Source organism: Caloenas nicobarica, chromosome 21, assembly GCF_036013445.1.
Source record: "Caloenas nicobarica isolate bCalNic1 chromosome 21, bCalNic1.hap1, whole genome shotgun sequence".
Classification (NCBI taxonomy): Eukaryota; Metazoa; Chordata; class Aves; order Columbiformes; family Columbidae; genus Caloenas; species Caloenas nicobarica.
The window spans coordinates 498,679-524,944 of record NC_088265.1 but is presented as its reverse complement, the minus strand read 5'-3'; the positions used below and the strand labels follow the sequence as shown (position 1 = coordinate 524,944).

Genomic DNA, 26,266 nt, shown 5'->3' with positions numbered 1-26,266 from the left:
ATAAAGTCATAAAACTTTACAGCTCGCAAGGTTATAAAGCGGTATGTTTATTCGACGTCGGGCGCGTGAAGGATCATTCCTTTAATCTTGCGCGCACTTTCTAACAATCGAAGGTGTGCTTATATACAGCAAGGTGTTACATATTCATAGTAAACCCAGGTACGGCTATACATATTCATAACCTTTCCCCGAGAAGGCGTTTCTTATTAAAATGAGTCCCAGGAAATCATTTCCATAGTCCCCTCCTTGACCCCTCCCTGTTGCGCCTGCGCAGTGTCACCTGGTGGTCTTGAGGAGGGGTCTTTGGATGAAGGCTCCTTCAGCTTCATCACTGTGAACTTTTTACCTTTGGTTTGGTATGCTGAATTGACTTAAACCTAAACTGCCAAGTCAGTTGAAACCAGATTGATGCCCTCCTTTCTGCTGTAAATCTTTGTTGTCTCGTCTCCTCCAGGTTACATCTGGGTTCTGTAAAACTTCTTATCTTTGCATTCAATGAGGCTCTGCGTCTTAACATAATACACAAAACTCTAGGCCCTTGCTACGTGGTTAACCCTTGAATTGTTTGTTCCCTGTAACAGCTCTGCAGTGCCCCGCCGCTGCCCCCAGCCCGCCCCCCGCGGCGCCCTTTGGACCCGGGCGGCCCCACCCGCCGCGCTCGCACGCCCAAGCAAAGGGCTCGCTGGAGGCACAAAGTCACTTCTTGCCCCGAAGCGTCCAGCCCGGAGCCGGGGGCCACCCGCAGCCCCCGCCTGCAGCCCCCCCCGGCTCGTGGTTCGGGGCCCGTGGTGGCCCCGGGCGGGGTGCGGTGGGGGGACAGGAGCCGTGCCCCTCTGCGATGTCCCCCAGCCCAGGGCTGCTCCTCCCGTTTGGACGTTTGGACACCCCCGGAGCGACGGGATTGTTCGCCCCCCGCGAACACCCCAAGCCCGGGGGACACCCCTGAGCCCCCTCGGGGGGCAGCGGGGGGGCGGCTGCCGGCAGACGCAGGGGAAGAGAACGGCAGAACGGGAGGGGACACCGGGGACCCCCCGCCACCGCGGCTCCCGACTCCTTCCCACCCGTCCCCGCGATCGCGTTGTCACCTTGTGCGGCCACGAAGCCGTCACGCCGGGGCGGGGATTGGGCGGCTAAAAATGCCTCCATAATCCCGCGCTGATCTTTACCCCCCCTCCCATCTGCCGCGACCTTCCCGCCGGTGAGCAGCGCCAGCCGGGAGCGGCCGCCGCGTCCCCACGGTATCGCCCGCGGCTCCGGGGGGGTCGGGGCCGGCGGGGCTCCCGAGGAGCGGGCGGGCGGTGTCGGTGGCTCGGCCGCCGTGGGGGCACCCGCGGGTGGCGGACGGGACGCGGGCGCTCGCGACGATGCCCGAGCAGCTGGCGGGGAGCTGGGGCTCTGCGGGGCGGCGTGGGCTGAGCCTGGTTCCGGCCCTGCTTCCCGCGGCAGGCAGGGGCCGGCGCTCACCCCCAGCCCCCGTTTGTCCCCGGAGTGGGAGCTCTGGCGGCACGCGGGGCGGTAGGACTGAGATTTTGGGGCTGCACCAGGATGAACAGGGTGGTGGGAGGGACTGCTGCCTGCCCCGGGGTCCCTGCGGCGTGCGCGGGGCTGGGGGGCTCGTACCCCCCAGGGTTGTGCCTGCACGTTTCGGGCTGCCCGGGGCTGAGGGATGTGACACGTCCCGAGGCGTCGGAGCTGCCCGGAGCTTTGCTACCGTTTTATCGCCGCATTTCTTCCTCTCTGGGAGAGAGAGCAGGGATGGAGCTGGGGGCAGGAACTCCCCGACAGGGCAGCCTCTGGGATGCTGCGACAGTTGCAGCAAACCCCTGGAGAAACACATCTCCTGGCTGATCCTGCAGCGCAGAACTGCCCTGCCCGCCACACTGCTCACGCCTCCTCGGTGCCACTCCTGCGCCTGCCTTGGAAATGGCCAAGCCAGCGCTTTGCTAAACGGATTAGAGCTTCCTCAGCAGCGTCTCGAGCTGCTCCCACTCCCCTCAGCCCCCGCATCGCCGTCCCCAGGCAAACTCCATCCCTGAGCCAAATATTCGGGGCAATGCTATTGTCGCAGCACAGCTGGCCCCAGACAAGGACTCCATGCCACACTGCAGCTCCTACCACGCCTGACCCCAAAGCCCGGCCAAAGCCTTGTGAGCCCTTCCCAGCTCCTGGGATTTCGTGTTCCCTTTGCAGGAGCCAAGAGAAAACTGGGGAATTTATCAGCCACTGGCTTGGCTGGTGCTGGCCCTGCCTTGGGTTCTGCATCAATCAATGATCCTCTAGCTGGTGCTGACCCCCTCCTCTCCTTGCTGCAAATCCTCTGTCCCCAGCCTGTTGGTCCCCCGGCTGTGCTGGGAGACGACGCTGCAGGGCTGGGATGGGGCTGCGATGCGGCTGGGCTGGAACCAGGGTACGGCTGGGCTGGAACCGGGGTACCGCTGCGTTCCCCGGCGCAGCTTGGCAGGAGGAGGAGACCTCGGCAGTGGCTCTGCCCAGGGCCAGACTTGTCCCCGCAGGGCAGCCAGCCTGGCTGGTGTTTGTGCAAAACCTTGAAGGCAGCACAGGGGGCTCCGCCACACTGCTGTGGATGAGCCACGCCCAGCCACGCCCCGCCACACCCACCACACCCAGCCACGCCCCGCCACACCCACCACACCCAGCCGGCGCTTCCCAGCAGGGCTGAACCCGCATCCGTCTGTCCCCTGCGTGGCACAGCGCAGGGACAGGGGACAGAGGGTCCCGGCACTGCCATCGCTGTGGCCGGAGCAACACGTGGGGCTCCCCAGGCAGCTGCACCAGCTCCAGTCCCAGGAAAATGGAGCCTTTGTGGCCCATCCCTGGGGCTGCCCTGACCGGGCTGAGCAGACAGACGGGGATTGTTTCGGTGGGAGCCGGGTCACTGGCAGCACCTGCCCCACGCCGGGGCCCTCCACAATGACTGCCTTTCTGCATAACTGCTGCAGAACTGCCAATTATCCTCCCCTGCTAATTAGAGATGCAAAATAGCCCTGTGCTTGCATGCTCCCAGCGAGCCCCAGAGGACTCCTGGGACCACATCCGCGGCGGCGGCGAGCACCGGGGCACCGGGCCCATCCCACGCTCCAGGCGGGAAGGGGCAGCGGGAGGCCGGGGCTGCGCTCAGGGTGGCAGGGTGCGGGACCCCTCTCTGCCCCCACCACCAGGCAGCCTGCCCTGGAGCCCCCGTGAGCTGGGGGCTCTCCCGTTGCTCCCAGCACCAGCACTGGGGGCTCTGCTGTCATTTAGGAAATGTGTTTGCCTTGCCTTGCTAGGGATGCAGACAGGAGCGGGCTGGGCCTGAAAATGCCCCTCTTGTTGATGCAAAGGCTGCGCTCGTGGCGGGTGATGGGCAGAGCGGCTGATGGCTCCTGGCATTTCCGTCCGTCCCGCCCGCGCTGGTTCGCTGCTAGCGGCCTGGGCTGCTTTGCTCTGCTCCTCATTGTGCCGTGGCGCTCCAAGAGCCATAATTTCAGAGCGGCAAGTGGCCCAATAAATCAGGGCTTATTTCCTGCCAATACTGACCGCTGCTTCCCACAAGGAAGCTCATTTTACAGGAGGGGAAATGACTTACTGTGGGAAATAGTAAGCGGTGGCATGGCGAGAGCCAGGGATGTTTGTCATGGCTGAGTTTTTGTGAAGGAACCTGCTGACATCGCGGGAGCCTTGTGCCGTGGAGGCTCCTGCTGACTCCCAGCACGAAGCAGCCCAAGCTGTGCGGAATGAGCTGTGGGTTGGTGCTCCCTGCGTGGACCGCGTCTGCCACAAAGTAGGTGGCAATGAGCTGTCAGCACTGGAGACCCCCCAAGTCATTGAGATCCCCCCGTTATACCCCTGCAGAGCGTTTGTCACCCTGAGCCCCAGTGCTTACTGCCAAGAGCGTTTGCTCCTCCGCAGGGCAGGAGGCAGCTGGGACAGCCCGGCAGTGCCCACGGCGAGGCCGTGCTGAGAACTGCCAACTCACTGCATGTGAGGGTGGTGCCCAGTTCATCAGCACCCTCTGGTTCCTCACCCTGGACGAAGATCCCCAGGTACCCACAGGAACCACAGTCCATCCCCGCTCCCGTGTCGGGTTCAGGAGGTGTTAGATCTCTTGGATCTCATGCACTGCTGCCAGCTGCAGCCAAGCATGCAAGATTTTGTGTTCTTTCTGGCCAGCCCTGAGCTGGGAAGACGCACTCAGGTGGCACAGAGCTGGAAAGAGCCGCAAGGCGGGTAGGACAGAGAGCCCCACTGAGCTTCATTAAGTCGAAGGTGCTCATTAGGGGAAAGCTGAGCCGGCATCAGGGGCCAGCAGAGCCCCCCGGGACGCGGTCGCATTCTCTGGGCAACCCGATCCCGGCGGCAGCGGCTCGGCAGCCTCATTACCGCAGCTTCTGCGGCGGCTTCGGTTACTCGGCTGGAAGCGCCCGTCTCCTGCTGGCTTTTAATTTCCCTGACATCACCTGTGGGTTAGGGAAATGCAGCGCGGTGCATTCGGGCAGCTGAGAGGGGAGATTCTGTTGCCACCTCCACCCACATCCTCCTAGCGCCCTGACAGCCCCTGGGTGGGGGGGCTGCAGCCCCCTGCTCCCCCCAGCGCCCCCACCCCACAATAAGCTCCAGTGACCCCAGGCAGGAGCCCCAGGGCTTGGGGAGGCAGATGGCAGTGGGGAGGCAGCTGCCCGGCTCCCTGACCTTGACGAAGCCTTAGCGAGGTGCAGCCCCCATACCCCCTTCCCCAGCCCCGCTTTCCGAGTGGGAAGGACCGTTTCTGCTTCCCCTGCCAGCCTGTTCCCAGCTGGCGCATTCGGCAAGGAGGCGGCACTGGCTGTGTCTCCAAAGGCGTTTTGGGGTGTTTGTTGCTGTAAGAGCTGTGGCTCAGCCTGAAAACTCTCCCTGCAGCCCCTTCCCGAGGCCCACGGAGGTGGCAGAGCCCATGGGGGCAGAGGACGGAGCGAGTTGCTCTGTCTCAGGCTGTGCAGGAGGGACGAGGACCCTCGGGATCCTCACCCAGCTCCCCAAGGAGCCTCCCGCCCCCAGCCCCGTGCCCCACACCGCAGCCCCCCATGCAGCGGAGGCAGCAGGCCAAGGACGTGTGGGGGGGTGTCCATCCTCCCCTCCCGGATGATTTTCGCAACCTTTGCAGGCAGCGGCTCCATCCCCCGTTGCCATGGCAACGGGCGGCTGCCGGCAGGGCGCGTGCCCGCGGCCGTGCGCGCCCCCGCCGCCGCTGCTGCACGGCCGCAGCGGAGCCGCGCGCTGCCCGCAGCCCCCCCGCCCGGAGCCCCCGCAGCCCCGGGGTCCCCCCGGCCCAGGTAAGCGCGGCCCCGCGGGCTCTGCCGGGGCTGCCCGGGCTGGGGGGGGATGCCGTGTCCCTCGCGGGATGGGGGGCGCGGGGGGGACGCCGTGCGAGGTACGGTGGGGGTTTGCACCCCCCCGCCAGGATGCGGTGTCCCCTGATCCCGTCTGCAAGGCAGGAAGGCTGGAGGGGGCATGACCTTCACCCCTCCGTGCGTCCGAGGGGGTGCCGGGGCAGGGGACTCCTCTGCCACGCTGCTGCACTCCTGCGTTTGTGCCTCAGTTTCCCCAGCTGCAAATGGTGGGGGGACACTTGTGCTGTCCATGTCACCGCTGCTGCCCTGCTCAGCCGAGCACCTCACTCCATCACTAAAGCCCCTCCTTTTGTCATTGTCACCCCAGCTTCCCCCCTGCTCTTCCCCACCCTGTCCCCCTGCTTTCCCAGCCCTGCTCTGAGCCCCCTCTGGCTCCAAGTCTGCTTCCCCCACCAGAGGCCGCTGAAATCCCGCTGCCCCCCCACATCGCCCTCCTCCCGGCAGCCCCATTCACCTCCTGTCACCACCAGCCCCATGTTTGTCCCACCGAGGTACAGGGAACGGGACCCCCCCACTCCGTGCCAGCGCGTGATGCTCTGATTTGCCACCTCCCTGATGTGCACGCGGGGGGACAGCACCGCCATATCCTCCACCACTGCCGTTTGGTACTTGTCGGTTTAATTGCAAACCTCATATTTGGATTTCTGCTTAAACCCCGCTCCTGGGACCAGAGCGGTCCCTGCTCGAGTGGCTGAGCATCCTTGTTTGCCGTGGCGAGCTGAGTGCAGACTGAGGCTGCAGCGCTGGGAGGCAAGTTGAAAACCCAGGAGCCGAGGCTCAGCCCCGTCTCCCTTCCCCAGCCTGGGGCTGACATTCCTGCTCCCGCACCCACCGTGGGCTCCATCCACATTCCTGGCACATCCACTGTACCCGAGCCCGGCTGCAAGCTCCCCTGGCGAGAGACACTTGCGTTAGCTGCAGATGCCGCGCATGCTTCCAGAAATCTTTGCACAAGGCTGGTAAATCCCCAGGAGACTTTGGAGGGTGTCCTGTGCTCTGAGCAGGGTCATTCTGGGGAGCGCCGGAGGAAGGTGAAGGTTTCTGAAGAGCACACACAAAGTGCAAAACCCTCCTGCCAGGACTTGGACCAAACGTGTCTCTTGGCCCCTGGCTACTGCAACCTGGCAGCACCTGCAGCATGTTGCCCCCCCCCGGCCAGCGAGGTTGGCGTCCTCCCATCTGCACGTGGAACATGTGGCTCCTGGTAACCTTCCTGGGTCATTGAATCTCCTTTGCAAACGCTACGGTTTTGGGGAGCCTCCAAGCCCTGACCCAGCAGGGTCCAGCGAGTCCCTGCGACAGCTGAACCCCCCAATCCCCAGACCCCCTGGCTGATGCAGGTGGCTTCAGCTGAAGCAAGGCGGCTGCTGCAGGCACATCCTGCCCAGGACTCGTTGGAAAAGTGGCTCCCAGAAGACATTTCACATCATTACCTACATGTCACCTCTGGGGACCGGCTGCCCTGGCAGCCGCCTCACACGCTGCTGGAGCAGCCCTGTGCCGGGTGTGAGCCAGCCCCGCGGTGCTGCCCTGGCCAAATCCCACGGAGAAGCACGGGCTGGGCTGCGGCTCCACGTCAGGACGCTGCGGCTGCCGGCCCCTCTGCCAGGGGACAGCAGAACCAGCCGTCCCTGCCTGCGTGGGGACAGGGCACTGCGGCTGCGGGAGCGCGGGCAGCGCCAGCCTCTGCATTGCAGCAGCCTCCTGCCTGCGCAGGGTCGGCAGCCGCGTCCCCGGCCCCACGGACGGCAGAGACCCCCCGGCAATGCCGGCGGGTGAGCTGAGCTGTGGCAGAGCTCAGCACCGAGTGAGCTGGGGGGACAGAGGGGCAAGGGGCGGCTGCTGAGGGAGCAGCCCAAGGGCACGCAGGGGCAGGAGCTGGACCAGACTCCACCGTCACTTGGTGCCAAACGCTCTGCGGCTTCTCTCTGGCAGCTTCGTGGAAACACGGGGCCAGGGGGGTGAAGCGGAGCCCCCTGGGCCAAGGGTGTGCCAGCGGCCGCGCGTGGCTGGGGCTGGCAGCTCGCCACGTGGTGTCTCAGCCGCCGGCACTGCGGGTGCCGGGTGTCACCGACAGCGCCGTGATGCGAAGCGATGGGCCGCACCGGGGAGCCGGGGGCGCGGCGCTGGCGTGGGGCACAGGCAGCCGGGGCGGCACAGCATGGCGGGGGCACACACGTGGGCATGCGGGGGTGGCTGTGCATGGCAGGAGAGCGGCAGCCTTGGCTGGGGAGTGATGCAGAGCCAAAAATAACCCCCGGGCTGCGGCTCTGGCCGGGGAACGGCGAGGAGCGGGAGCTGCAGTAGCCGTGTCCCGCAGCGCCCCACGGCCTCGGCTGTTGGGTGGGGGGGCTGGAGCCACTCACGTGCCCGTGGGTGCCAGGGTACCCCCGGCCATGGGTGCGCTCCCTCCAACGGTCCCTGCTCTGGCTTTGGGCAGGATGGGGCTGTCACCCCAAGGACGCCTTTGCCCTGTGCAACAGTGGCACAGGGAAGGACTGAGCACTGCACCATGCGCAGGGCTTGCAGAGGGCACAGCCACACGTGGGGGCTCTGCCACCAGCTGCTCTGCCACCACTGTGGGTGCACCGGGGCAGCCGGTGAGTGTTTGGGTCAGGGCGGTGGTCGTGCCGTGGGTGCCGGGCAGGCGCTGGGTGCTGCCAGCAGCGGGGCTGGTGCTGACTGCACTGCGCATCGCCACGGCTCCCCGGCCATCTGCGCCGCGGTGGCTGAGCGAGGGATGGTCACGCGTTTATTTTTAACTGGCTGAGGAGGGCGGCAGGGATTGGTGCCTCCCTGGTTATATCACTAAATCCCTGCCAGGCCCTGTTAGTTCCAGCACAGTGAGCCCTGCGCCGCGCTCCAGTAACCATTTCGGGCCCCCATCCTCCTGAGATGTCCCCGCAGGAGCACTGACCGAAGCCTGGGCAGGACGGGGATGACGAGGATGCTCATGGCCACCGCAGCCCCCTGTCTGTTCCCCCCCATGCCACCCACCAGCCCCCAGCCCCAGTTCTCAGCAAAGCGGCAAAGGGTTAAGCCATGCGGCGGGGCCACGTGATGCTCGGGGATGCCGTTTTTCTGAAGATCAGGACAGATTAGGGTGGAATGTAGGGAAAATTTCTTTGGGCAGCGCATCCCCCCGCCCCAGCCCTGCCACAGCCACTGGCCCCGCGGGGACACGCGGGGACACGCGGTGCTGAGCCAGGCCCTGGCTGGTGAGAGCCGCCGTGCTGCTCCCGCGGTTCCCTCCCAGCACAGCAGCTCGGGGGGGTTGGATGGCACCGATGGGTCACATGTGTGGGCACTGGAAGGGTCTGTGTGTCGCAGCTGGATCAGGCACCGTCCCCATCCCTGTCCCGTCAGCCGGATGCTGGTCCCACGGGCAGGAGGGCTGCGCTGCCCCTGCTCAGCCCCGTGTCTCCCCGTCTCCCCGCAGTGCATGAGGCTGGGGTCTGCCCCACAGCCGCCCAGCGCCCGCACTGACGCCCGCAGCCATGTCGGGCTCCTACGACGAGTCGGCAGCGGCCGCGGAGGAAACGACCGACAGCTTCTGGGAGGTGAGTCCGGGCCCCTCTCCTCCCGCCACTGTCCCTGCATCCAGGGTGTCCCCTGGGCTGGGGGACAGCGCTGCCCTGCCCTCCCGCAGCCAGCCCTGCCCGCAGGCGCTGCTGCCCCCGGCCCGGGTGTCCCCAGCTCTGCTGGAGGGCTCGACCTCGGCTGTCCCCAAGGGGCCACGGAGGGGACCAAAAGGAGCTGGGCTGGAGCAGCCCCAAAGCAAAAGCTCCATCGCCGCACCCCAAAAGTGCTCGGTGCTCCCCCCATCCCCAGCCCAGGCCAGCCTGTCCCCAGCTCCCACGCCTGCCTGTCCCCGTCCCCGTCCCCGTCCCCCTCCCAGGTGGGGAACTACAAGCGCACGGTGAAGCGGATTGACGACGGGCACCGGCTCTGCAACGACCTGATGAACTGCGTGCACGAGCGGGCCAAGATCGAGAAGTCCTATGCGCAGCAGCTCACCGACTGGTCCAAGCGGTGGAGGCAGCTCATTGAGAAAGGTGCTGCGGCCGCCCCGGGAGAGGCTCCCGCAGGACACCCGCGGGTCCCTGGCACCATCACAGCGTCACCTGGTAGAGGTGCAGGGCCAAGGGCTGTGGTGTAACACTCAGCTGTCCCCTCTGCCCCCAGGTCCCCAGTACGGCAGCCTGGAGAGGGCCTGGGGGGCCATCATGACGGAGGCGGACAAGGTGAGCGAGCTGCACCAGGAGGTGAAGAACAGCCTGCTCAATGACGACTTCGAGAAGGTCAAGAACTGGCAGAAGGACGCCTACCACAAGCAGATCATGGGAGGCTTCAAGGAGGCCAAGGAGGCCGAGGACGGGTTCAGGAAAGCCCAGAAGCCCTGGGCCAAGAAGCTCAAGGAGGTGAGGGAAGAGCAGCATGTCCCGGGGCACCCACGGCAGCTCCCAGCTCTGGGTGCCCAGTGCGGGCTGGGGGAGCCGGGGGCACCTCCCTGCAGGCAGAGGGTGAGCAGGGGCTGTGACGCTGCCCTGGTGTCCCTGCTCTCCTCTCCACAGCTGGAGACAGCCAAGAAAGCCTACCACCTGGCCTGCAAGGAGGAGAAACTGGCCGTCACCCGGGAAGCCAACAGCAAGGCAGAGCAGAACAACACCCCCGAGCAGCAGAAGAAACTGCAGGACAAAGTGGAAAAGTGCAAGCAAGATGTGCAAAAGGTGCGAGCCTTGGCTAGGCTGGGCTCCCCAGCGTGGTAGCCCACTAGCCAGACTCTCTCAGCACCCAAAGGGGCTCTGAGGTGCCTGAGGTACAACCCAGATTCCCTCCCACACCTTTGCAGACCCAGGAGAAGTACGAGAAGGTGCTGGACGAGCTGAACAAGTGCACCCCGCAGTACATCGAGAGCATGGAGCAGGTCTTTGAGCAGTGCCAGCAGTTTGAGGAGAAGAGGCTCAACTTTCTCAAGGAAGTGCTCCTGGACATCAAGAGGCACCTGAACCTGGCCGAGAGCAGCAGGTGGGTGCCTCCCGCGCCGCCCGGGCAGCGGTGCCCGCGCATGGTCTCCTGGTGCTGCCCAAGCCCCGCAGGGACCGGGAGCTTCCAGGCCGAGCCGCTCCCCGCAGCACAAGGGCTTCTGGCCAACGTGATGGTCCCTGAGAGGTACCAGGGTGCCAGGAGGCCTGTGCAGGAGCCTGACAGCCCAGTGACACAGTCTGGGCATGTTCCCGTCCTACCCCATCCCCGGGGCACCCACCGGGGTCCACTCCTACCTGCAGCACCCGACCTGCACCTCTCCCTGCAGCTACGCCAACGTCTACCGGGAGCTGGAGCAGACCATCCGCCTCTCGGACGCGCAGGAGGATCTCCGGTGGTTCCGCAGCACCAGTGGCCCCGGGATGCCCATGAGCTGGCCCCAGTTCGAGGTGAGGCCGGGCAGCTGGCGGTGCTGGCGGCCCCGCGGGCGGCCGGGCGCTCAGGGACGGATGCTCTGTGCTGGCAGGAGTGGAACCCGGACCTGACGCACACGATAACGCGGAAGGAGAAGCAGAAGAAGGGCGAGGGGGTGACCCTGACCAACGCCAGCAGCGCGAGCGAGACAGGGGCATCGGCGGGCGAGCGCGGGAGGTGAGGGGAGATGCCATGGGAGAGGCACGGCCTTTGTCTGTGCAAACATCGCCAGTGCTGCGGGGACACCCAAGGGGACACGGGATGTCCTCCGTGACAGCCACCACTCTCCTCTGTCCTCCCTCTTTGTCTTGCTGGGGTTCCTGCCCATGGCAGCTCCCGCTCTCCTGTAACCTTGGGAGAGCTGCAGCATCCTCCCCGGTGTCCTTGGCACACAGCGCTGCCCCCCAAACTGTCCCCCCAGCTCTGATGGCCCCTGTCCCTCCTTCCCCCCTCAGCGTGAGCAGCCACGACCGCGGGCAGACCTACAGCGCCGAGTGGTCTGACGACGAGGGCAGCAACTCCTTCAACGCCAGCGAGGCCAACGGCGGCACCAACCCCTTCGACGAGGAGCCGGCGGGGAAGGGCGTGCGGGTGCGGGCTCTGTACGACTACGACGGGCAGGAGCAGGATGAGCTCAGCTTCAAAGCAGGTACGGTCTGTCCCCCTCGCCTCTCACCCTGCAAACCTGCGTGCGCAGGATCAGTCCTGGAGATGCCCAGCAGCTCTGTCCAGGGCAGACACAGGGTGGGACAAGAAGCTCCAACGCCTGCAATGAGCTCCCCCTTTCTCACCTTCCTCTCCAGGTGATGAACTGACCAAACTCGGGGAAGAAGACGAGCAGGGATGGTGCAAAGGGCGCCTGGACAACGGGCAGCTGGGTCTCTACCCTGCCAACTACGTGGAGGCAATCTAAGTCTTGTGGTGTGCTCCTCATCGCCGTCAGCAGATAAATCCACCCTCCGTTGTCTCCATCTCTCCACCAGCCAACCAGCCATTTGCCGTCTGGTCCTTCACTCCTCACAGTTAGAGATTCAGACATATTTTTCCGACCAAGCTTTTATTTTTTTAAGAGTTGTCTCTGGAGAGTATTTTGCATAGTCGCTTTCTTCTTCTTCTAAGATAACGTGAAGCAAAAGATGACACTGTCTGTTTGTCTACGTTAGTTGATGTTTTTCGGAGCAAAAAGCCGATACCTCAAGATCTTAAAGCCCAACCAGTGAGAGCTCCTGATCGGTTGGTTTTTAAAGATACTGAAATCACAAGCCACCTTCCGATTGGCTAGAACTGTTCCAAAATGCACAGCGCTGGAGCTCCTGGGACCAATCAAATTCACCCCAAAACACTGAGAGGGATCCAAGCACCTTCACGCCCGGCCTGGGACGGTGGGACCAGCTCGGGTGCTGCTGGGGACGGTCCCATCCGCCTCCTTCCTGCGGAGCGGCCGGAGCAGAGCGGGGATGAGCATCGTCCAGCCCTGCGCGGCACTGGCGGGAGCGGAGCCGGAGGAGGAGGAGGAGGAGGAGGGGGAAGGCTCAGCGCGGGCAGCAGACCCTGGCACGGGCAGCTCTTCCCTGCACATCTCCTCATCTTCCTCCAGCCATCACCCCCAGCAGCACCGACGCCATCACCTTCCCGCACGCTCCTCCCGATCCTCTCCTGCCCCCTCTGTGGGTTTGGGAATTTTTTGGCCCCAGGAATCGAACATTCTGGTGGAGGCAGGAGATGCACCATGTGCTGGGCATGGCCCCACGTCCCCTGCCAGGTATGCAAACGGGAAAAAAAAACACAAAAAAGTCAGAAAAAACCCAACCAACCACCTGTCTCAGCAATGCACCCCCGTTTTTTGTACATTGATTGTGTAATTTAAGAAGTATATATATAATATATATATCTCGTGATTGTATTACCGTGGATACAACAAAAAGCAGCAAGCAAAAATAACTGAGCTCTGTCAGCGTCCTCTGGGTCCTCGTTTGCCTCCGTGCGCTGGGATGGGGGCTCGGGTGCATCGCTGGGGACAAAGGGGCTGGGGAGCGGGGAGCAGACACAGACTCTGGGGACCCCCACGCCAATGCACTCGGCAAAGCTGTGTGTGAAACCCCTGGGAGGGTCAAGACAGAGCAGCTTTCCCCTTGGCTGGCAGCGGCTTTCCCCGCCATTGACCCCACCTTCCCCACAGGGACATGCAGCCGCCTGTCACCCACCTGTCACTCGCCTGTCACCCGCCTGTCACCCGCCTGTCACCTGCCCAGCGCAGGACCTGCCCGAGGGACACGAGCTCTGGGGCACCAGCACCCCCGCCCAGCTCCTGGTGCCCCCCACACCGGCTGCGGGAGCATCGGTCATGCAGGAAATCACAAGACACATTTTGGTTTTCATTTTGCCCCATTTTTTTCCCCCTCTTTTTCAGAGGCCACGGCGCTTTTGCTCCCTCCCTGCTCCTCTCCCCGCCAGCCGCTCTCCAACCCCTGGCTGGACACGGGCCCAGCTGGTGAAGTGTGGGCTCCTCTGCCACGTGAGCAGCACGAAATGGGCAGAACAAAGGCAGGAGCCACCACAGGCAGCTATTTTAAGTTAAAACCAAAAGACCCCGAACCAGGTGGTTTTTTCCTTTCAAACTCCGACAAAGCATCTTGTGGGTACCTGGGCTGCCCGTCTACCCTCGTCATTTGAACCTAAACCACAACTTGCCACCAGCCAAAGCCAGAAAGCAAATAAACAAATAAAAAAATTACAATATAAAATATCAACATTGCCAGGTAACTTAGACTCTTGTGAACTGTGCAGCTGGAGCAATCCCCAGTTTTCCGTCCCAGTCCAGGTTCTGCAGGTTGTTTCAGATTTACTGTCCAGAGGGAAAAGGCAAAGCTGCCCTGTCCCCTTTCCAAACTCCAGAACCAGTCAGTTCAGATAAAACCCAAACCAAGGGAAGAGCCCTGTGCCAGGGCCAGGGACCCGGGGCTTTGGGGGGCTCTGCGTGTCCCCATGCCCAGGGGACCCCCACACGCCCACGTTTTACAGCTCCTCCTTTTGCAAAAAGTCCATTTTCAGCCCCAAATGCCTGTGGAGGGGAGAAGCCAAGTGTGTCCCGGAGCGGGAAGTGAAGGGGTGATGTGCCTGTCCCGAGGGGTGCCCGTGGTCCCCAGGTCACCGGCACCCAGCACCCAGGTCCTGGTCTGGCAGCACCCCTGGGTGCCGCGGTGCTGCCGCTGCCAGGCGGCTCCGGCGCAGGTCGGGTCATCGAGAGCCCGGCGAGGGCAGCTGCGGGTGCCATTGTCCCTGCGGGTGCCATTGTCCCCTGCTCACGCGCACGGGCTTTGTCCTCCCCAAACAATGGCCAGGGCGAAGCCACCGCAGCCAGCGCAATGAGGGAGGGACAAGCGCAGCCACTGTCCCCCCACGCCTGGAGCTGGGGCAGCCCTGTCTGTGCAGCTGAGGTGCAGCAAAGGGCAGAGCCCCCACCGCAGCACCCCCACCCCAGGGGGCTGAGGGCCAGGACATGGGGTCACTCCTGGTGGGCACCGAGGGCAGTCGGTCCCACGGCCGGTCCCACAGCATGGGGACAGATGTGACCAGAGGGGTGTGGCCCTGGTCGCGTCATGTCCCCCCAAAAGCAGCCCTGGGACACGATTCCACGGGGATATTGAGGTCTCCTGCCCTTGGCCCCCATGTCCTGCCGATGCTGCAGAGTGTGAGGACAATGTGCTGGGGGCTTCTCCTGGGTGCCACCCCAGCCGTCCTCCCGCCTCCCGGCCCTGCCAAAGGGCCCCAAGGGTGCAGGGAGCCCTGTGACAGATGCAGATCCATCTGCTTTTATGTCACCCCAGTCAACCCCCATCTCCTCTGCTGGCCCCTGCTCATGTCCCCCCCCGAGCGCTGGCGGGAGATGGGGATGTGCACGGTCCCGGCCCCGCAGCCGGGCACAGTGGTGGTCCCTTAGCTGGGGCTCATCCCTCTCCGCCAAGGCTGGGGGGCGAGGGGGGTCCCATGGTCTGTCACCGGCAGGTCCCGGGGGGTTTGAGCCTTTTGGCCCCCAGCTGCAGTCCTTAGCACTGGAGGGTGGGTTCTGTGGCTGGGAGGCAGAGGGAGGCGGCCAAGGTCCCTGTCCCTGCCGAGGCTCAGCCTGTCCCAGCGCCGCCGCTCAGAGCGGGTGGACGAACTGGTAGACGAGGCGCTGGGAGATGTCAGGTTTGCGGATGATGCCTTTCTTGTAGTACTGCCGGATGGAGCGGCTCAGCTTGTCGTAGTTCATGGCCGGGCGGTTCTTCCGGATGCCCCACAGACGGGCCACCTGCGCCGAGTCCTCGATCTTGAAGATGCCTGGGAGGGGAGCAGGGCAGGGGGGTTACAGCCTCACCTGCCCCCCCAGCGCCCACCCCAGGGCCACTGGAGCACCCACCCACCCACCTTTCTCCTTGTTGAGCCAGCGGATGAAGCGGCCGTAGTTGTGGGGCTTCAGCAGCAGCTCCTTGAGGAACTGCCAGAGATGGATGGGTTGGCCGGCGCAGGACGAGTCCACCTCGCCGTCCGCCCAGCCGGCGTCACCTCCTGCCCGGGAAGGGAAGGGTGAGACGTGGGGGGAGAGACCTCCCTGCTCTGCACCGCCCGGGGACCCACGCGAGTCCTGGTCTGGGGAATCCCGCCTGGATACCACGGGTCTCTGGGAGTCAGCCCAGGCACCAGGGCTGGAAGCATCATTTTCTCCTTCCTATCGTGGAGCAGGGAAAACAGCTCAGTCCTGCCCTGTGCAGCCCCACAGGGGTGCGCGGGGTGTGGGATGGGGCCAGTGAGGGTCTCGCAGCCGTTTCCCTTTGGCTGCATCTCGCAGACAGCCCAGGGGCTGCCTGAGGCAGAGGGAACGCGGCCACATGGATGCTGCTGCAGCAGCTGCTCCAACGCACCAGATAATTGCAGTTAAGCATGGAGTGACCTCTCAAATACCCCAGACCTGCCTGAGGCAGAAGGGAGGTCGGCAGAGCTGAGCCTGTGCAGAACTCACCGCTGTATTTCACATCTTCTGGGGCAGCTTTTTCCTTCATCCAGGCAGCTGGAAGGGAGGAGCTGGGGGTCAGGGGGCACCTCCCGCTGCGCAGCGCCACCCGCCCTCCCCAGCGCCCTCCCGGCCCCGTCACCCACCCGATTTCCAGATGTCGAGGTGGGCGTGCAGGATGTCACCGCAGGCGGGCGAGCGCTGGCAGAACTGCTCCTCGGACATGGCACACAGGTCCTTTCCCGACAGCTCCTGGAAGGACTTCCCGACCTGCGGCAGCCGGTACTGGTGCTCCGTCCACAGGATCCACTTCTGCACGTTGCCGGGGCTCCAGTCCGCCGGGTCTGGGGACAGAGGGTGAGTGCGGCTGGTGACAGCCCGGGCTGAGCCCCGGGAAACTCATCTCACCCGCCAGCAACCCCGGGAGCCCGCCCCTCCTGCCCTCTGCAGCATCACCCACAGCACCCCGCTCCCAGCCTGCCCTGTGCCCAGGGACAACACTGTCCCCTTGCCACCTCTTTTGCTTTGGGAAGTCACATCCAGCCTTCTGGAGCCCCGCTTGCTCCCTACACTATCCCGGGTGACAGCAAATGCTTCGAGGAGTGGCTGGCAGAGCCTGCATAACCCGAGCACATCCCGAGACTGCGTGTGTCACAGCAGCGATGTCCACAGCAGAACACCCCAGTGATGTCCCCAGAACACCGCAGCGACTCCCCGATGAACTCGGTCCTGCCCGGAGCGATGCCCAGCGGGACAGAAGCCGCGCTCCCCAACCCCACCTCCCACCGCCCCCCGAGCTGCAGAGCAGCGGGAGTCCCAGCACGTCCCCCACTCGCTGCAGCCCACGGTGGGACCCCCACGCGCAGCCCCCCCGGGGGGGCACCCACCTGCGGGGATGTTGAGCAGCTTGCAGGCCGTCTCGATGTCCTTCAGCACCTCTCCCAGCACCAGGCTCTGCACCTGCTCCAGCGAGTGCTCCTCCAGCGCCAGGCTGCCGGGCAGGGCCCCCGCGGCCCCCAGCGCCGGGCCCTGGCTGTCGATGATGGGACACTGCTCCGGCTCCTTCTGCGCCTCCCCTCGCCCCCCCGGGGCGCCGCTCGGGGACGGGTCCCCCGTGCCCTTGGTGGCCCAGGCGATGTCCTCAGTGTAGAGCATGTCGAAGTAGTGCAGGCAGAAGGCAGGCAGGGGCTGCTCGGGGGTGCCGGGGGGGCTGGGGCTGTCCGGGCAGCCCCAGCTGCGGGTGTCAGGGTCCCTCGGGGGGGGCAGCAGGGCAGGCTCGGGCCGGGGGGGGCGGCTGGGGGCCAGCGCGACCAGTCCGGGGCTGGTGCTGCCCATCGCTCTGCTCAGCACCGGCTCCCAACCTGCACAGAGAGAGGAGGGGATGCTCGGCCGGCACCAGCTCTGCCTCCCGCCCGCGGCCCGGCACAAAGGCAGGAGCTAAGCCTGTTAGAGGGGAAAACACCTCCCAGGAGCCCCACGGTGCCCTGCGAGCCCCCGGATCAATGCCGGCTCGGGGTCAGCCCTGGGGCCGGGGGGGCTGCCTCGCTATTGGGGTCACCGGCTGCAGCAGCGTGCAGGGAGAAGGAACCTGGCTGCGAGCAGGTCCGCAGTGCCGCAGGGTTTTAGGGTGTCCCCAGAATGGCACACAAGGTCAGTAGCAGTTGGGTCCCAGCCAGGCTGAGCACCCATGCAGGAGGCAGTGGGCACACTGGGAGGGCTCCACAGCAACTACATGGGGTGGCCTGCGGGCACCAAGGGCTCCAGGATGCCTGAACCACACACGCACGTTCCTGTGCACTGAAATATCACCTGCTGCTGTCACCCGAGGGTGCCCCAGCAGTGACAGCCCCCAAACGCTTGGCTGCTGCTGTCAACCCCCAGACCAGAACTTTCCTTCTACTCTCTTGCAAGAAAAACTACCCAAAAATCAGCCTGTCCCCATCTGTCTCTGGTACGGGAGGAGGGAGAGGGGGTGCCCCCGCCGCGCACAGTTTCCCTGAGAGATGGCGTTGGCTTCCAAGCTTCTCCTTGATTTGCTCTAGATTAGAAGAAGAGCTTTAGCAGATCAGCCTTAAATCCAGCCTCACGCTGCTCCCGGCACAACGGGGCAGCGGTAACAGCTTGTGCCGCTCCAGACAGCTTTCTGGGAAGGGGATGGGGGTCTCATCCCCAATGCCTTGAGGATGCTCTGGGCTCATGGTGCATCCTCTGCCCATCCCGCCTCTGCCAGGCTTCGCTCCCGCAGCCGTGAGCCAGATGGATGGAGGAGCAGGGCTGCCCCATCCTATCCCATCCCATCCCATCCCATCCCATCCCATCCCCCTGTTCTGGGCCGGGACCAGCAGGACCCGATCCCTCGGGCAAGTGTCCCTGTGAGCGGAGCCAGCGGTGCTGTACTCCCAGGGCGGGGGCCTTTGTTTGACTTTCTCCCGCGCTGGTACGCAGGGTGGGGACCTGTTTGCTCCCAGAAGCCGCTTTGGGTGGCTGTTTTTCTCTCCTCTCCCTTTTTTTCATTTTCCCTGGAAAAGGAGAGCTGGAGGGGCAGTCCCAGACACACTGGGATGCTCCCGGGGAGCAGTGGATGCTCCTGGGGAGCAGTGACCCCTATGGCAACCCAAAAACCATCACGCTCCCCACCCGAGCTGCGCTGGCGATTGCATCAGCCCTGGCAAATGCTCCCAGCCTGTGTGCGCTGCCGGTGGCGAGCGCGGCCCCGATCCCGTGGGCTTCGTGGGTGAGGGGGAAATGGCAGCAGCTGCCGCCAAAGGGCACCGTGACAGCCGGGCACCGTGACAGCCCGGCCCCGAACGGCTGGTTCCAACAGCAGCTGAGAAAACGAACCCAGATGTTCCCTTGGGGTGACAATGCCCGGGGCAGTGGGGCTGGGACGGGCTCCCGTGGCGTGGGGCGGGCAGCAAGCCCGGGGTCTGGGTGACACCAGGGCAGGGCTCAGCTCCATGGGACACAGGGACTCAGCCCCGTCACAGCCAAGGACGCAGCGGATGACGCGCCGAGCGGGGTGAGTTTGGGGACCAGGACCTCCTGCATCACCCCGAGCTCTCCTGAGAAACACTCAGGGCAGCAACGCCAGCACCAGTGACAGGGAAGGCTGGGATCAGCCCTTGGGAGCAAGAACAAATAAAGAAATAACTAGGAAATGCACCCAACCACCACCCTCAAACAATGGGTCTGTTAATTAACATTAAATCTGTGGTTAAACAGGTTGTGCCGCAGTGCGGCTCGGGCAGCCCCGTGGGACCGGCAGAGGTTGGACCGCGGTGGGAGGGGGTGCTGCCCATGGAACCCGGGGTGTCCCCAAGCCCCTGGGTGCTCCCAAACACCTTCCCGGGCAGCCGGGACAGTCGCCAGCTCTGGGGTCACCATGGTACCTGCTTGGGAATGGGGCTGGGGACGGGGCTCACGTTGCACATGTGGACGGGGGGATGCAGCCCATCCCGGGGGTCCTGGACCCCCATCTCCCCCCAGCCTTCTCCAGCACCACCGAGGCCCCCCCGGCTCCTCCTGCCGTTACCTGCGCGGGGACGGGGTGTCCCCACGGTCCCCACGCCCCGGGTCAGGCTGCCCTCTCCACCGGCGCGGGGAGGCAAACAGCGGCGGGGGGGGACGGGCACAAGGCGCCGGTGGCCTGAGCGAAGCCCCGGTGCTCGGTGTCCCTGGGGCGAGCAGCAGAGCTTGGTGTTCCCCACGCAGGGCCAGGGAGCCCCTATTTATAGCAGCACCGTCCTCCCCCGCCAGCTCCTGCCCATGAGAAAGCCCGTATTGTGGGGGATTTGGCAGCTGAGCGGCGTTTGTGTTTCACTAACCAAGCAGAACCACAAAAATCAAACCTCGAGCCAACGTGCCTTCAGCACTGACAATAAAATACACCCAGGAGAGAAGCAGAGCAGCGCTGGGATGGTGCGGGTCTCGTAAAGGGGTTCAAAGCGCTTTATAGAGACACCTCCAAGCTGGCAGTTCCTCAACAGCCTCCTGGGACGCTCTAATAAGGGTCCCGGATGCTCATCAGTCACACTGTCCCAAAGCCACTGTCCCCCGCCTCCCCCTGGCACAAGGACTCGCAGGACCCTCCCCAGTATCCCCACTGGTACCGGTGGGCACGGGAGGAGCCTGGGCTCCTGTTCCACCCTCCTCGCTCGAGCAGGAGGGGATTGCGAAGGTGCAACATTGACCCATCCCATCTTATTTCAGGTGACAATGTCTCGAGAAGTGCCAGGAACCTCACGCTGGGGGACGAGACATCCCCGCTGAGCCCTGATGCAGCAGGAGGTGCAAGGAGCCGTGGGACGGGATGTGCGCGCAGGATGGCACCATGTCTGCCCAAATCGATGCTGAACGGGCTGTAGGAGCCCAGGGGAGGCTGGTGGGTGCTGGTGGAGCATCGGGAGAGTCGCGGCAGCAGCGTGGGGCTCACCTGGAGGGTGCGCGGGCGGCTCAGAATCCACATGTGTCCCAGCGCAGGGTGGGAAGATCCATCCCCACGCGTCTCGGTGCGGTGGCCGGGGGGGACATGGCCCGGAGCAGAGTGTCCCGGGGCGGGGGCAGCCAGCAGCACCCTGCCTGCTCAACGCCAGCCCCGCGGGCCGAGCTGCGTCGGCTCTGGGCAGGCACCAGCGGGACAGGGACAGGGACAGGGACGAGGACAGGGCAGCTGAGCGGCTCCGAGGGTGGCAGAGGGACAAAGAGACAGCGGCTGTGCCGGGGAACGCGAGGGGGAAGCCGGTGGCCCAGCCAAGTGCAAGGTGCTCAGCAAATGCCTCCTTTGCCCATTATATCTAATTCCTTCCTTATTTACCTGAACAAACAAGCTGGGTGCTTACCTCAGCTGGAGGTGTTTGAATAGCCCGAGCCGGGCTTAACCCTTGAGGGGTGCGTCGAGGTGCCGGGTCTAGATCCAAATGGACCCTGGGAGGGGGGCAAATCTGGGCACCGTTCGCCTCTTCCCACCCTCACCCGGGACGCCCACCCAAGAGATGGGGTCACTGCAGGGATGACACCAAAGGCTCCTGCTGGAGCTGGACCCTGCAGCAGAGACCTGGTGGGTGCACGAGAGTCCCTGGCCAGACCCTGCAGCTCAACATCGCTCCCCCAGCACGGGCTGGGCCGTTCTGGGCCAAGAGCATCCCCGACCGGACCCAGGAGCGTCCCCGACTGATACTCACACAAGTGCTGTGGTGGAAGCAACAAGCTGTGAGCAAGGATGCTCAGAGCCTGTTAGGGACAACAGGAGCCCCTGACACCAACCAAACCGTCCCTCTCACGGGGACACAGCCCGGTCTCCTCCCGAGGGTCCGTGCTGCTGCCTGCACAGGACGGGGCAGCCGGGGCACGACAGGAACGTGCAGAGCTCCGGGCCTGGGTTGTCTTCACCGGCATAAGCAGGAAAAAGCTGTTCTGAGCAAGACAGACACTGAGTCGGTATTTATTGTCTTTTTTTAACACGTGAAGAGCACAGGGCAGTTCAGGGGGTTCTCCCATATACGTAGCGCTGCCAAAACCAAACTCCCTCATGCCTTAAAAACCCACGTCGGACGAAACCTCAGCCACAAACACCCGCGGTGACAGCCGGGTCAGACCCACATCACCGCATCCCGGTGGCCACGTGGCTGGCACGCCTGGGCTGAGCATCCCCAGCCCCTGGAAAGCACCACAGCAGAACCAGCATCCCCTGACCCCGGTGCGCGGTGGTGGCGCAGCACAGCCGATAAGCTGCCCGTCGGAGCTGTTTGCCAGGAGGAAAATAAAACCCTGCCGGAGGGCAACCCCTGAGTTACGGCTTCCCCGGCCCGCCCGGTCCATTGGCAAAGGGCTTCGCCGCACTATCGGCAGCACCAGGAGTTTCTGCCTCCCTTTTGAAACAGCTCAATGTTATCTTATCATGGGGAAAACGTTCCCCCCAGATTAGGGCTCATGCTACTCAAGGGTTGATTTTCTCCCCTGTTTTGGTAAACACGACCGGGCCGTAAGACGTGGCGGTGGGTGGGGGGACCCGTGGGCTGGGGAGGACGCAGCGGGTGAGCGGCTGCACCAGGGAAGCCGCCAGCACCCGCCGGGCTTTGCTGTGAGGTGGGTGCACAGGACAGGGATGCAGCACAGGTCGGGGGGTCCCGGCCACCTGGTGTCCCTCCGGTGCTGCCAGCTCCCCGCGCCGCTCGGAGCATCTCCTGCTTCGGCAGCGCACCGGGGCTCTGCCCGCTCAGGGGCTGGCACCCAGTGCCCAGACCCGCTCCGTGCCCCACACCAGCGTCCCAACACGGGACACGGGACACGGGGCAGGAACATCCCAGCAGAGCCCCGGAGCTGAAGCCATTGCCCTCCGCACACAGACACCTTATCATAGCATGGAAATGCAGATGTCTCGACTGTGGAAACTTGAGATTCAGAGTAAAACCCGTATAAACTTTGCATGCACGCACATGACCCGTGCTGGGAAGTGGCCGCGGCCGCCCCGCACCGTCCCCTGGCAGCTCCACGTGCTGCCCTCGGCCAGGCTGTTTGCTGAGCGCATTACGGTTTGCGATGTGGGTTTGCACCTCCTCGCTGTGGCATCACCCACAGGTCTCCCTCGTTCATTAGGTTTAATTACTACTTGCTAGCAGAGCGAACACCAAAACAGTGCACCCGAAGGAGCCAGGAGCAAAGCGGAGGAGAGCGCAACAGGGGACGGTGGGTGACAGCGGCGTGTCCCAGGCAGAGGGGACATGCTGGCAGCGCCTGGTGCCTTGTCCTTGCTCCAGAGCATCCCAGACCTGGGTCATCCCAGCCTGCCTGGAAACCTGCAGCTCGACTCACATCTGGGTCTGATAAAGCTTTCCCTGCTCCTCCTATCGGTAGCATCGAAGATTTCGATAAGCAAAAGAGATTAAAGGGAAAAATATTTGTTTTGCTGTGCTCAGGGAGAGCTGGCCAGCTGGGCAGGGCGGTGCAGAAACGCAAAAACAGGCACGAGAGGTCTCTGCTTGCGTCCCCAGAGCGGGTTGGCGGCTGCAGCCGCCGGTGTCACCGGCCATGCCGCGCTCCCGCCTTTCGCAATCGGCACTTCAGCACAGCTCTGCTTGCATATGCAAACCAGGAAAGGAAGAGGTTGCGACACCTGAGAAACAACAAAAGAGGGGAAATAAAGTCTGGCTTTTCTGCCCCATGTGCGCAGTTTTGGGGCCTTTTTCCTTGTCCTCCCTGTCAACCCATCAGCTGCAATTCCGGTGCCTTTTGCCATGGCTGAAACTTCAGTGCTTGGGAATGTGACCCAAGCGGGGGATGGAGAAATGACTCATGAATCAGCCTGGAAGAATCTCTCTGCCCACCTGCCTGCAGCTAATCTCTGGCTCCATCACAAGAATAATAGATAAGCAGCCATGTAATATATAATAAAACCATTGAAGGCACTTGATGTCACTGGTAAAACCACAGAGGCCCCATTTGTCCCCAAGCTGAGCAGTGTTTCCTGGTCCCCGCAGCAGCGGGGTTCCCTCCGTTCCAGCCCCTGCACGGCCTGTGGGGACAGCAGCATCCCCAGGAAAGCAAACCCACACGCCTGGGTCACTGCGAGAGGCCCCACCCGCATCCCGTGTCCGTGCGCCTGGGGATGCTCAGAGAGGAGACGGATCCCCGCTCCGGGCTGCACGATGGGCTCTGGCAGGCTCTTCTGCAACCCAAGGAGATGGAAAACGGCTGAAATGGCTGAACCGAAGCCCCGGCTCAGTCCTGCTCTGCAGGTACGAAGCCGTGTGAGCCGGCTCTGCAGCGCTCGGCAGCTCAGCCCACGCTGGCCCCAGAGCTGGCGGGTGTTCGTGTCCCAGGACACAAACCGCGGCTCCCGGGCTGCACCGAACTGAGTGCCCGTTTGGCTTCCACCTCCCACCAGCACCATCGCAACCCCCGGTACCCGCAGGGGATGCTCCCAGTGCCAAACCAGCCTTCAAATTCAGGTAACCTCCGGGACGGCAGCAGGACAGGGAATCCCTGCGGGGACGAGAGAGGGACAGCCCGGGGATCCCGGGAATTGAGCTGCTCCCTCCCCTCCTGCCATCTGTAATCTTAATTGCTCTTCACTGGATGTTTGCTAAAGGCAACTCGCTTCCTCCTGGCCTGCAGCGAGATGGTTCATCGCCCTCACTCCCGTGTTAGTTCAAGCCAAGGCACAAGTGGAAGGACAGAGCCTGGAGCGCTCCCTGTGATCCTAGAGAGCGCCGGGACTGCAGGAGCGGATCAGGAGCAGCGAGCAGAGCTGGGAGCCAGCGGGGAGCATCTCCAGAGCCCTCGAACTACTGAGGTTGCTCCAGACCAGAGACCAACCAAATCCCCTCGAATTCCTCCGCACCCCAGCCCAATACACCCATTTCCCAGGCAGCCCCATGCTGCGGGGCCAAGCGGGGCCGCTCCTCTTTATTACCCCCCCGGCCGCCTTTGCCGGGCTCCCCATCTCCCAGCTGCTGCCATAACCGCTGTTTACGGGGACGTGTGTGTGCTCGGGGCAAACAGCCGCGGTTATTGCTGCCGGCACCCACCGGCTGGGCCCACCCTGATAAAAGAGCCGGGGTTCCCAGTCACAGCTCCAGTGCTCGGTCCCTCTGCACGAGGTGGCTCCTGGTGTCCCTTGAGCAAAATAAAAGCAGCAACAGGACAGTTAATGGCCCCACAACCTAAAGCATCACCTGCATTTCAGGGCAGCTCTTGACGGTGCAAACAGGAGGTGCTGGAGAGCCCAGCTGCACCCCAGGGTGCAGGGACGAGGTCTGTGCCGGTGGCACCAGGGTCCCAGAGCCGTCCCCTGGATGAGCAGGGAGGTGTCAGCGCTGCCTGGTTGCAGCAGCACGTTCAGCCCCGCAAAGGCTCCTGCACACCCACAGCCCCTGGACCACCAGCTCCTCACCCAAACACTCCATCCTGCCTGTCCCCTGCCCGCAGCCCCCGTTCCCTGCCCGCAGCCCCCGTCCCAGCGCTGCCAGCCCAGCTGGGGTGACACAGGCGGGAGGGCACGGGGCACCCGGCCGCGCTGGGAGCAGCGGGACCCACCGTGTGTTTGCTGTTCCCTGCTCAAAGCCTGCGTTTTGCTTCCTCCGGTCGCTTTACACTCCTGCTTTTGTCTCTCGGGATTAAAAGCCTGGAAAAGGCTGCAGGTCGCCCGGTGGTGCCAGGAACAGAGGGCTCAGGGTGTGCCCAGCTCGGCAGGTGGAACCTGGCAGAGGGGGGATGAGGAAAGGTCACAGCCCCCCCTGCACCGGTGATTTGGGGTGTAGGGGGGGAACCCACGCCTGGCCATGCACCAGCCCCACGTGAACATCCAAACCCCAAGCCCCAGCCAGGCTGGGAAAAACCCCCGAAATAACCCACACGAGACCACAGCCCCGTTTCCTCACCACGGCCCATTGATCCCCCGGTGAAGGGGCTGCACCCCCTCCCCGTGCCGGGCCCGGGTTCCCAGGCACACGGGCAGCCAGGTGAGACGCGGGGCCCCGTGCCAGCGGACGCGATGTGCGATGTTGTCTTTTCACACAGCACCGGCGTGGGGCCGAGTGGCAGCGAAACCCTCGGTGGCTTTGTTTCCCACACTGGTTGCCATCAAAAAATGCAAATTCATATTCTTCTTCTGGTGTTTCTCTCCGCATGCAAAACGATCCTTGGGCATAACGGCCCCACGGAGCGGTGGCCCCGGAGGGCGTGGGAGCCGCCGGGAGGGAAACCCCCTGGGGGAACCTGTGGCAGCAGCTCCAATGGTCTCGCAGCCGGGCAGGGCCAGGGCAGCACACGATGCCCCAGAGAGCAGGAGAGGCTCTTGGCTGCGGTTTCCCCTTCATGCCTGTGCTCTCCATCCCAGAATAACCTGCAGAAGGTTTTGTTCCAGGGAGGGAAATCCTAAAGATAACCCTAAACCCCACAACTCAGCCCCATCTCAGCTCAAAGCAAGACAGAGAACAGAAGGTGGGGGGCAGCAGGGACCAGAGCCACCCCCTCCCGTCACTGTTGGGATCAGAAAGTCCCAACCCCACCGGGGTTTGCAGCTCCCAGGGGACCCCTCTGTGCCCCGTACGGGAGACAAGGCTGTTGTGTGTCCCACAACGTCATATGGAGCTGCATCCCCGACATCACGCACACTGTGGCAGGGAAACCCACGGGCTGGGATGAGGACGGTGCTGAGCTGCGGCAGAGCCAGACGTGACTCAGGCGTGAGTCACCGAAGGAAACGTGTCGTTCCCGTGAGCATCGCCCGGGTCAGACACCTGGTCCCAGGGGCTCAGCAAGACCTGAGGGCTCGGGTGCAGGAGGGGGGTCAGGACCCCAAACAAGCTCCTGTACTTGGGCATGGCCCATGTCTTGCCTTCGCCTCCTCCCAGGCGGTAGCCTGGCCCCGAACCTTGGAGGAATTTGCTTTTCCCGAGCAAACACGAGCTCCTGGGGCAGCTCATGGGCA

At 63.9% G+C, this 26,266-nt stretch overlaps 2 protein-coding genes across 2 annotated transcripts; one reads left to right on the top strand and one right to left on the bottom strand.

Moving 5' to 3' along the window:
* The first annotated feature begins 1,199 nt into the window (after positions 1–1,199).
* On the top strand, positions 1,200–12,774 carry PACSIN1 (protein kinase C and casein kinase substrate in neurons 1). The gene is made up of 10 exons (XM_065649332.1): positions 1,200–1,238; positions 8,827–8,947; positions 9,286–9,442; positions 9,573–9,808; positions 9,962–10,117; positions 10,240–10,415; positions 10,702–10,822; positions 10,900–11,024; positions 11,303–11,496; positions 11,651–12,774. The coding sequence occupies exons 2-10, from the start codon at positions 8,885–8,887 to the stop codon at positions 11,758–11,760; spliced, it is 1,338 nt and encodes a 445-aa protein (XP_065505404.1). The 5' UTR covers positions 1,200–1,238; positions 8,827–8,884; the 3' UTR covers positions 11,761–12,774.
* A 2,214-nt stretch (positions 12,775–14,988) lies between these two features.
* SPDEF (SAM pointed domain containing ETS transcription factor) lies at positions 14,989–17,172 on the bottom strand. Its single transcript, XM_065649589.1, has 5 exons — positions 16,725–17,172; positions 15,984–16,181; positions 15,847–15,894; positions 15,255–15,395; positions 14,989–15,167 (listed from the first exon to the last, which is right to left on the bottom strand). The coding sequence occupies exons 1-5, from the start codon at positions 17,170–17,172 to the stop codon at positions 14,989–14,991; spliced, it is 1,014 nt and encodes a 337-aa protein (XP_065505661.1).
* Positions 17,173–26,266: the final 9,094 nt, after the last annotated feature.

What these genes read in the sequence shown, in the direction of transcription:
- PACSIN1 (XM_065649332.1), top strand. Translation starts at nt 8,885, where the DNA reads ATGTCGGGCTCCTACGACGAGTCGGCAGCGGCCGCGGAGGAAACGACC. An exon ending in GGGCCAAGAAGCTCAAGGAG is followed by an intron (nt 9,809 to 9,961) that starts GTGAGGGAAGAG and finishes TCCTCTCCACAG; the next exon opens with CTGGAGACAGCCAAGAAAGC. An exon ending in TGAGCTCAGCTTCAAAGCAG is followed by an intron (nt 11,497 to 11,650) that starts GTACGGTCTGTC and finishes CTTCCTCTCCAG; the next exon opens with GTGATGAACTGACCAAACTC.
- SPDEF (XM_065649589.1), bottom strand. Translation starts at nt 17,172, where the DNA reads ATGGGCAGCACCAGCCCCGGACTGGTCGCGCTGGCCCCCAGCCGCCCC. An exon ending in GCTGCTCAACATCCCCGCAG is followed by an intron (nt 16,182 to 16,724) that starts GTGGGTGCCCCC and finishes CTCTGTCCCCAG; the next exon opens with ACCCGGCGGACTGGAGCCCC. An exon ending in CTGGCTCAACAAGGAGAAAG is followed by an intron (nt 15,168 to 15,254) that starts GTGGGTGGGTGG and finishes CTCCCCTCCCAG; the next exon opens with GCATCTTCAAGATCGAGGAC.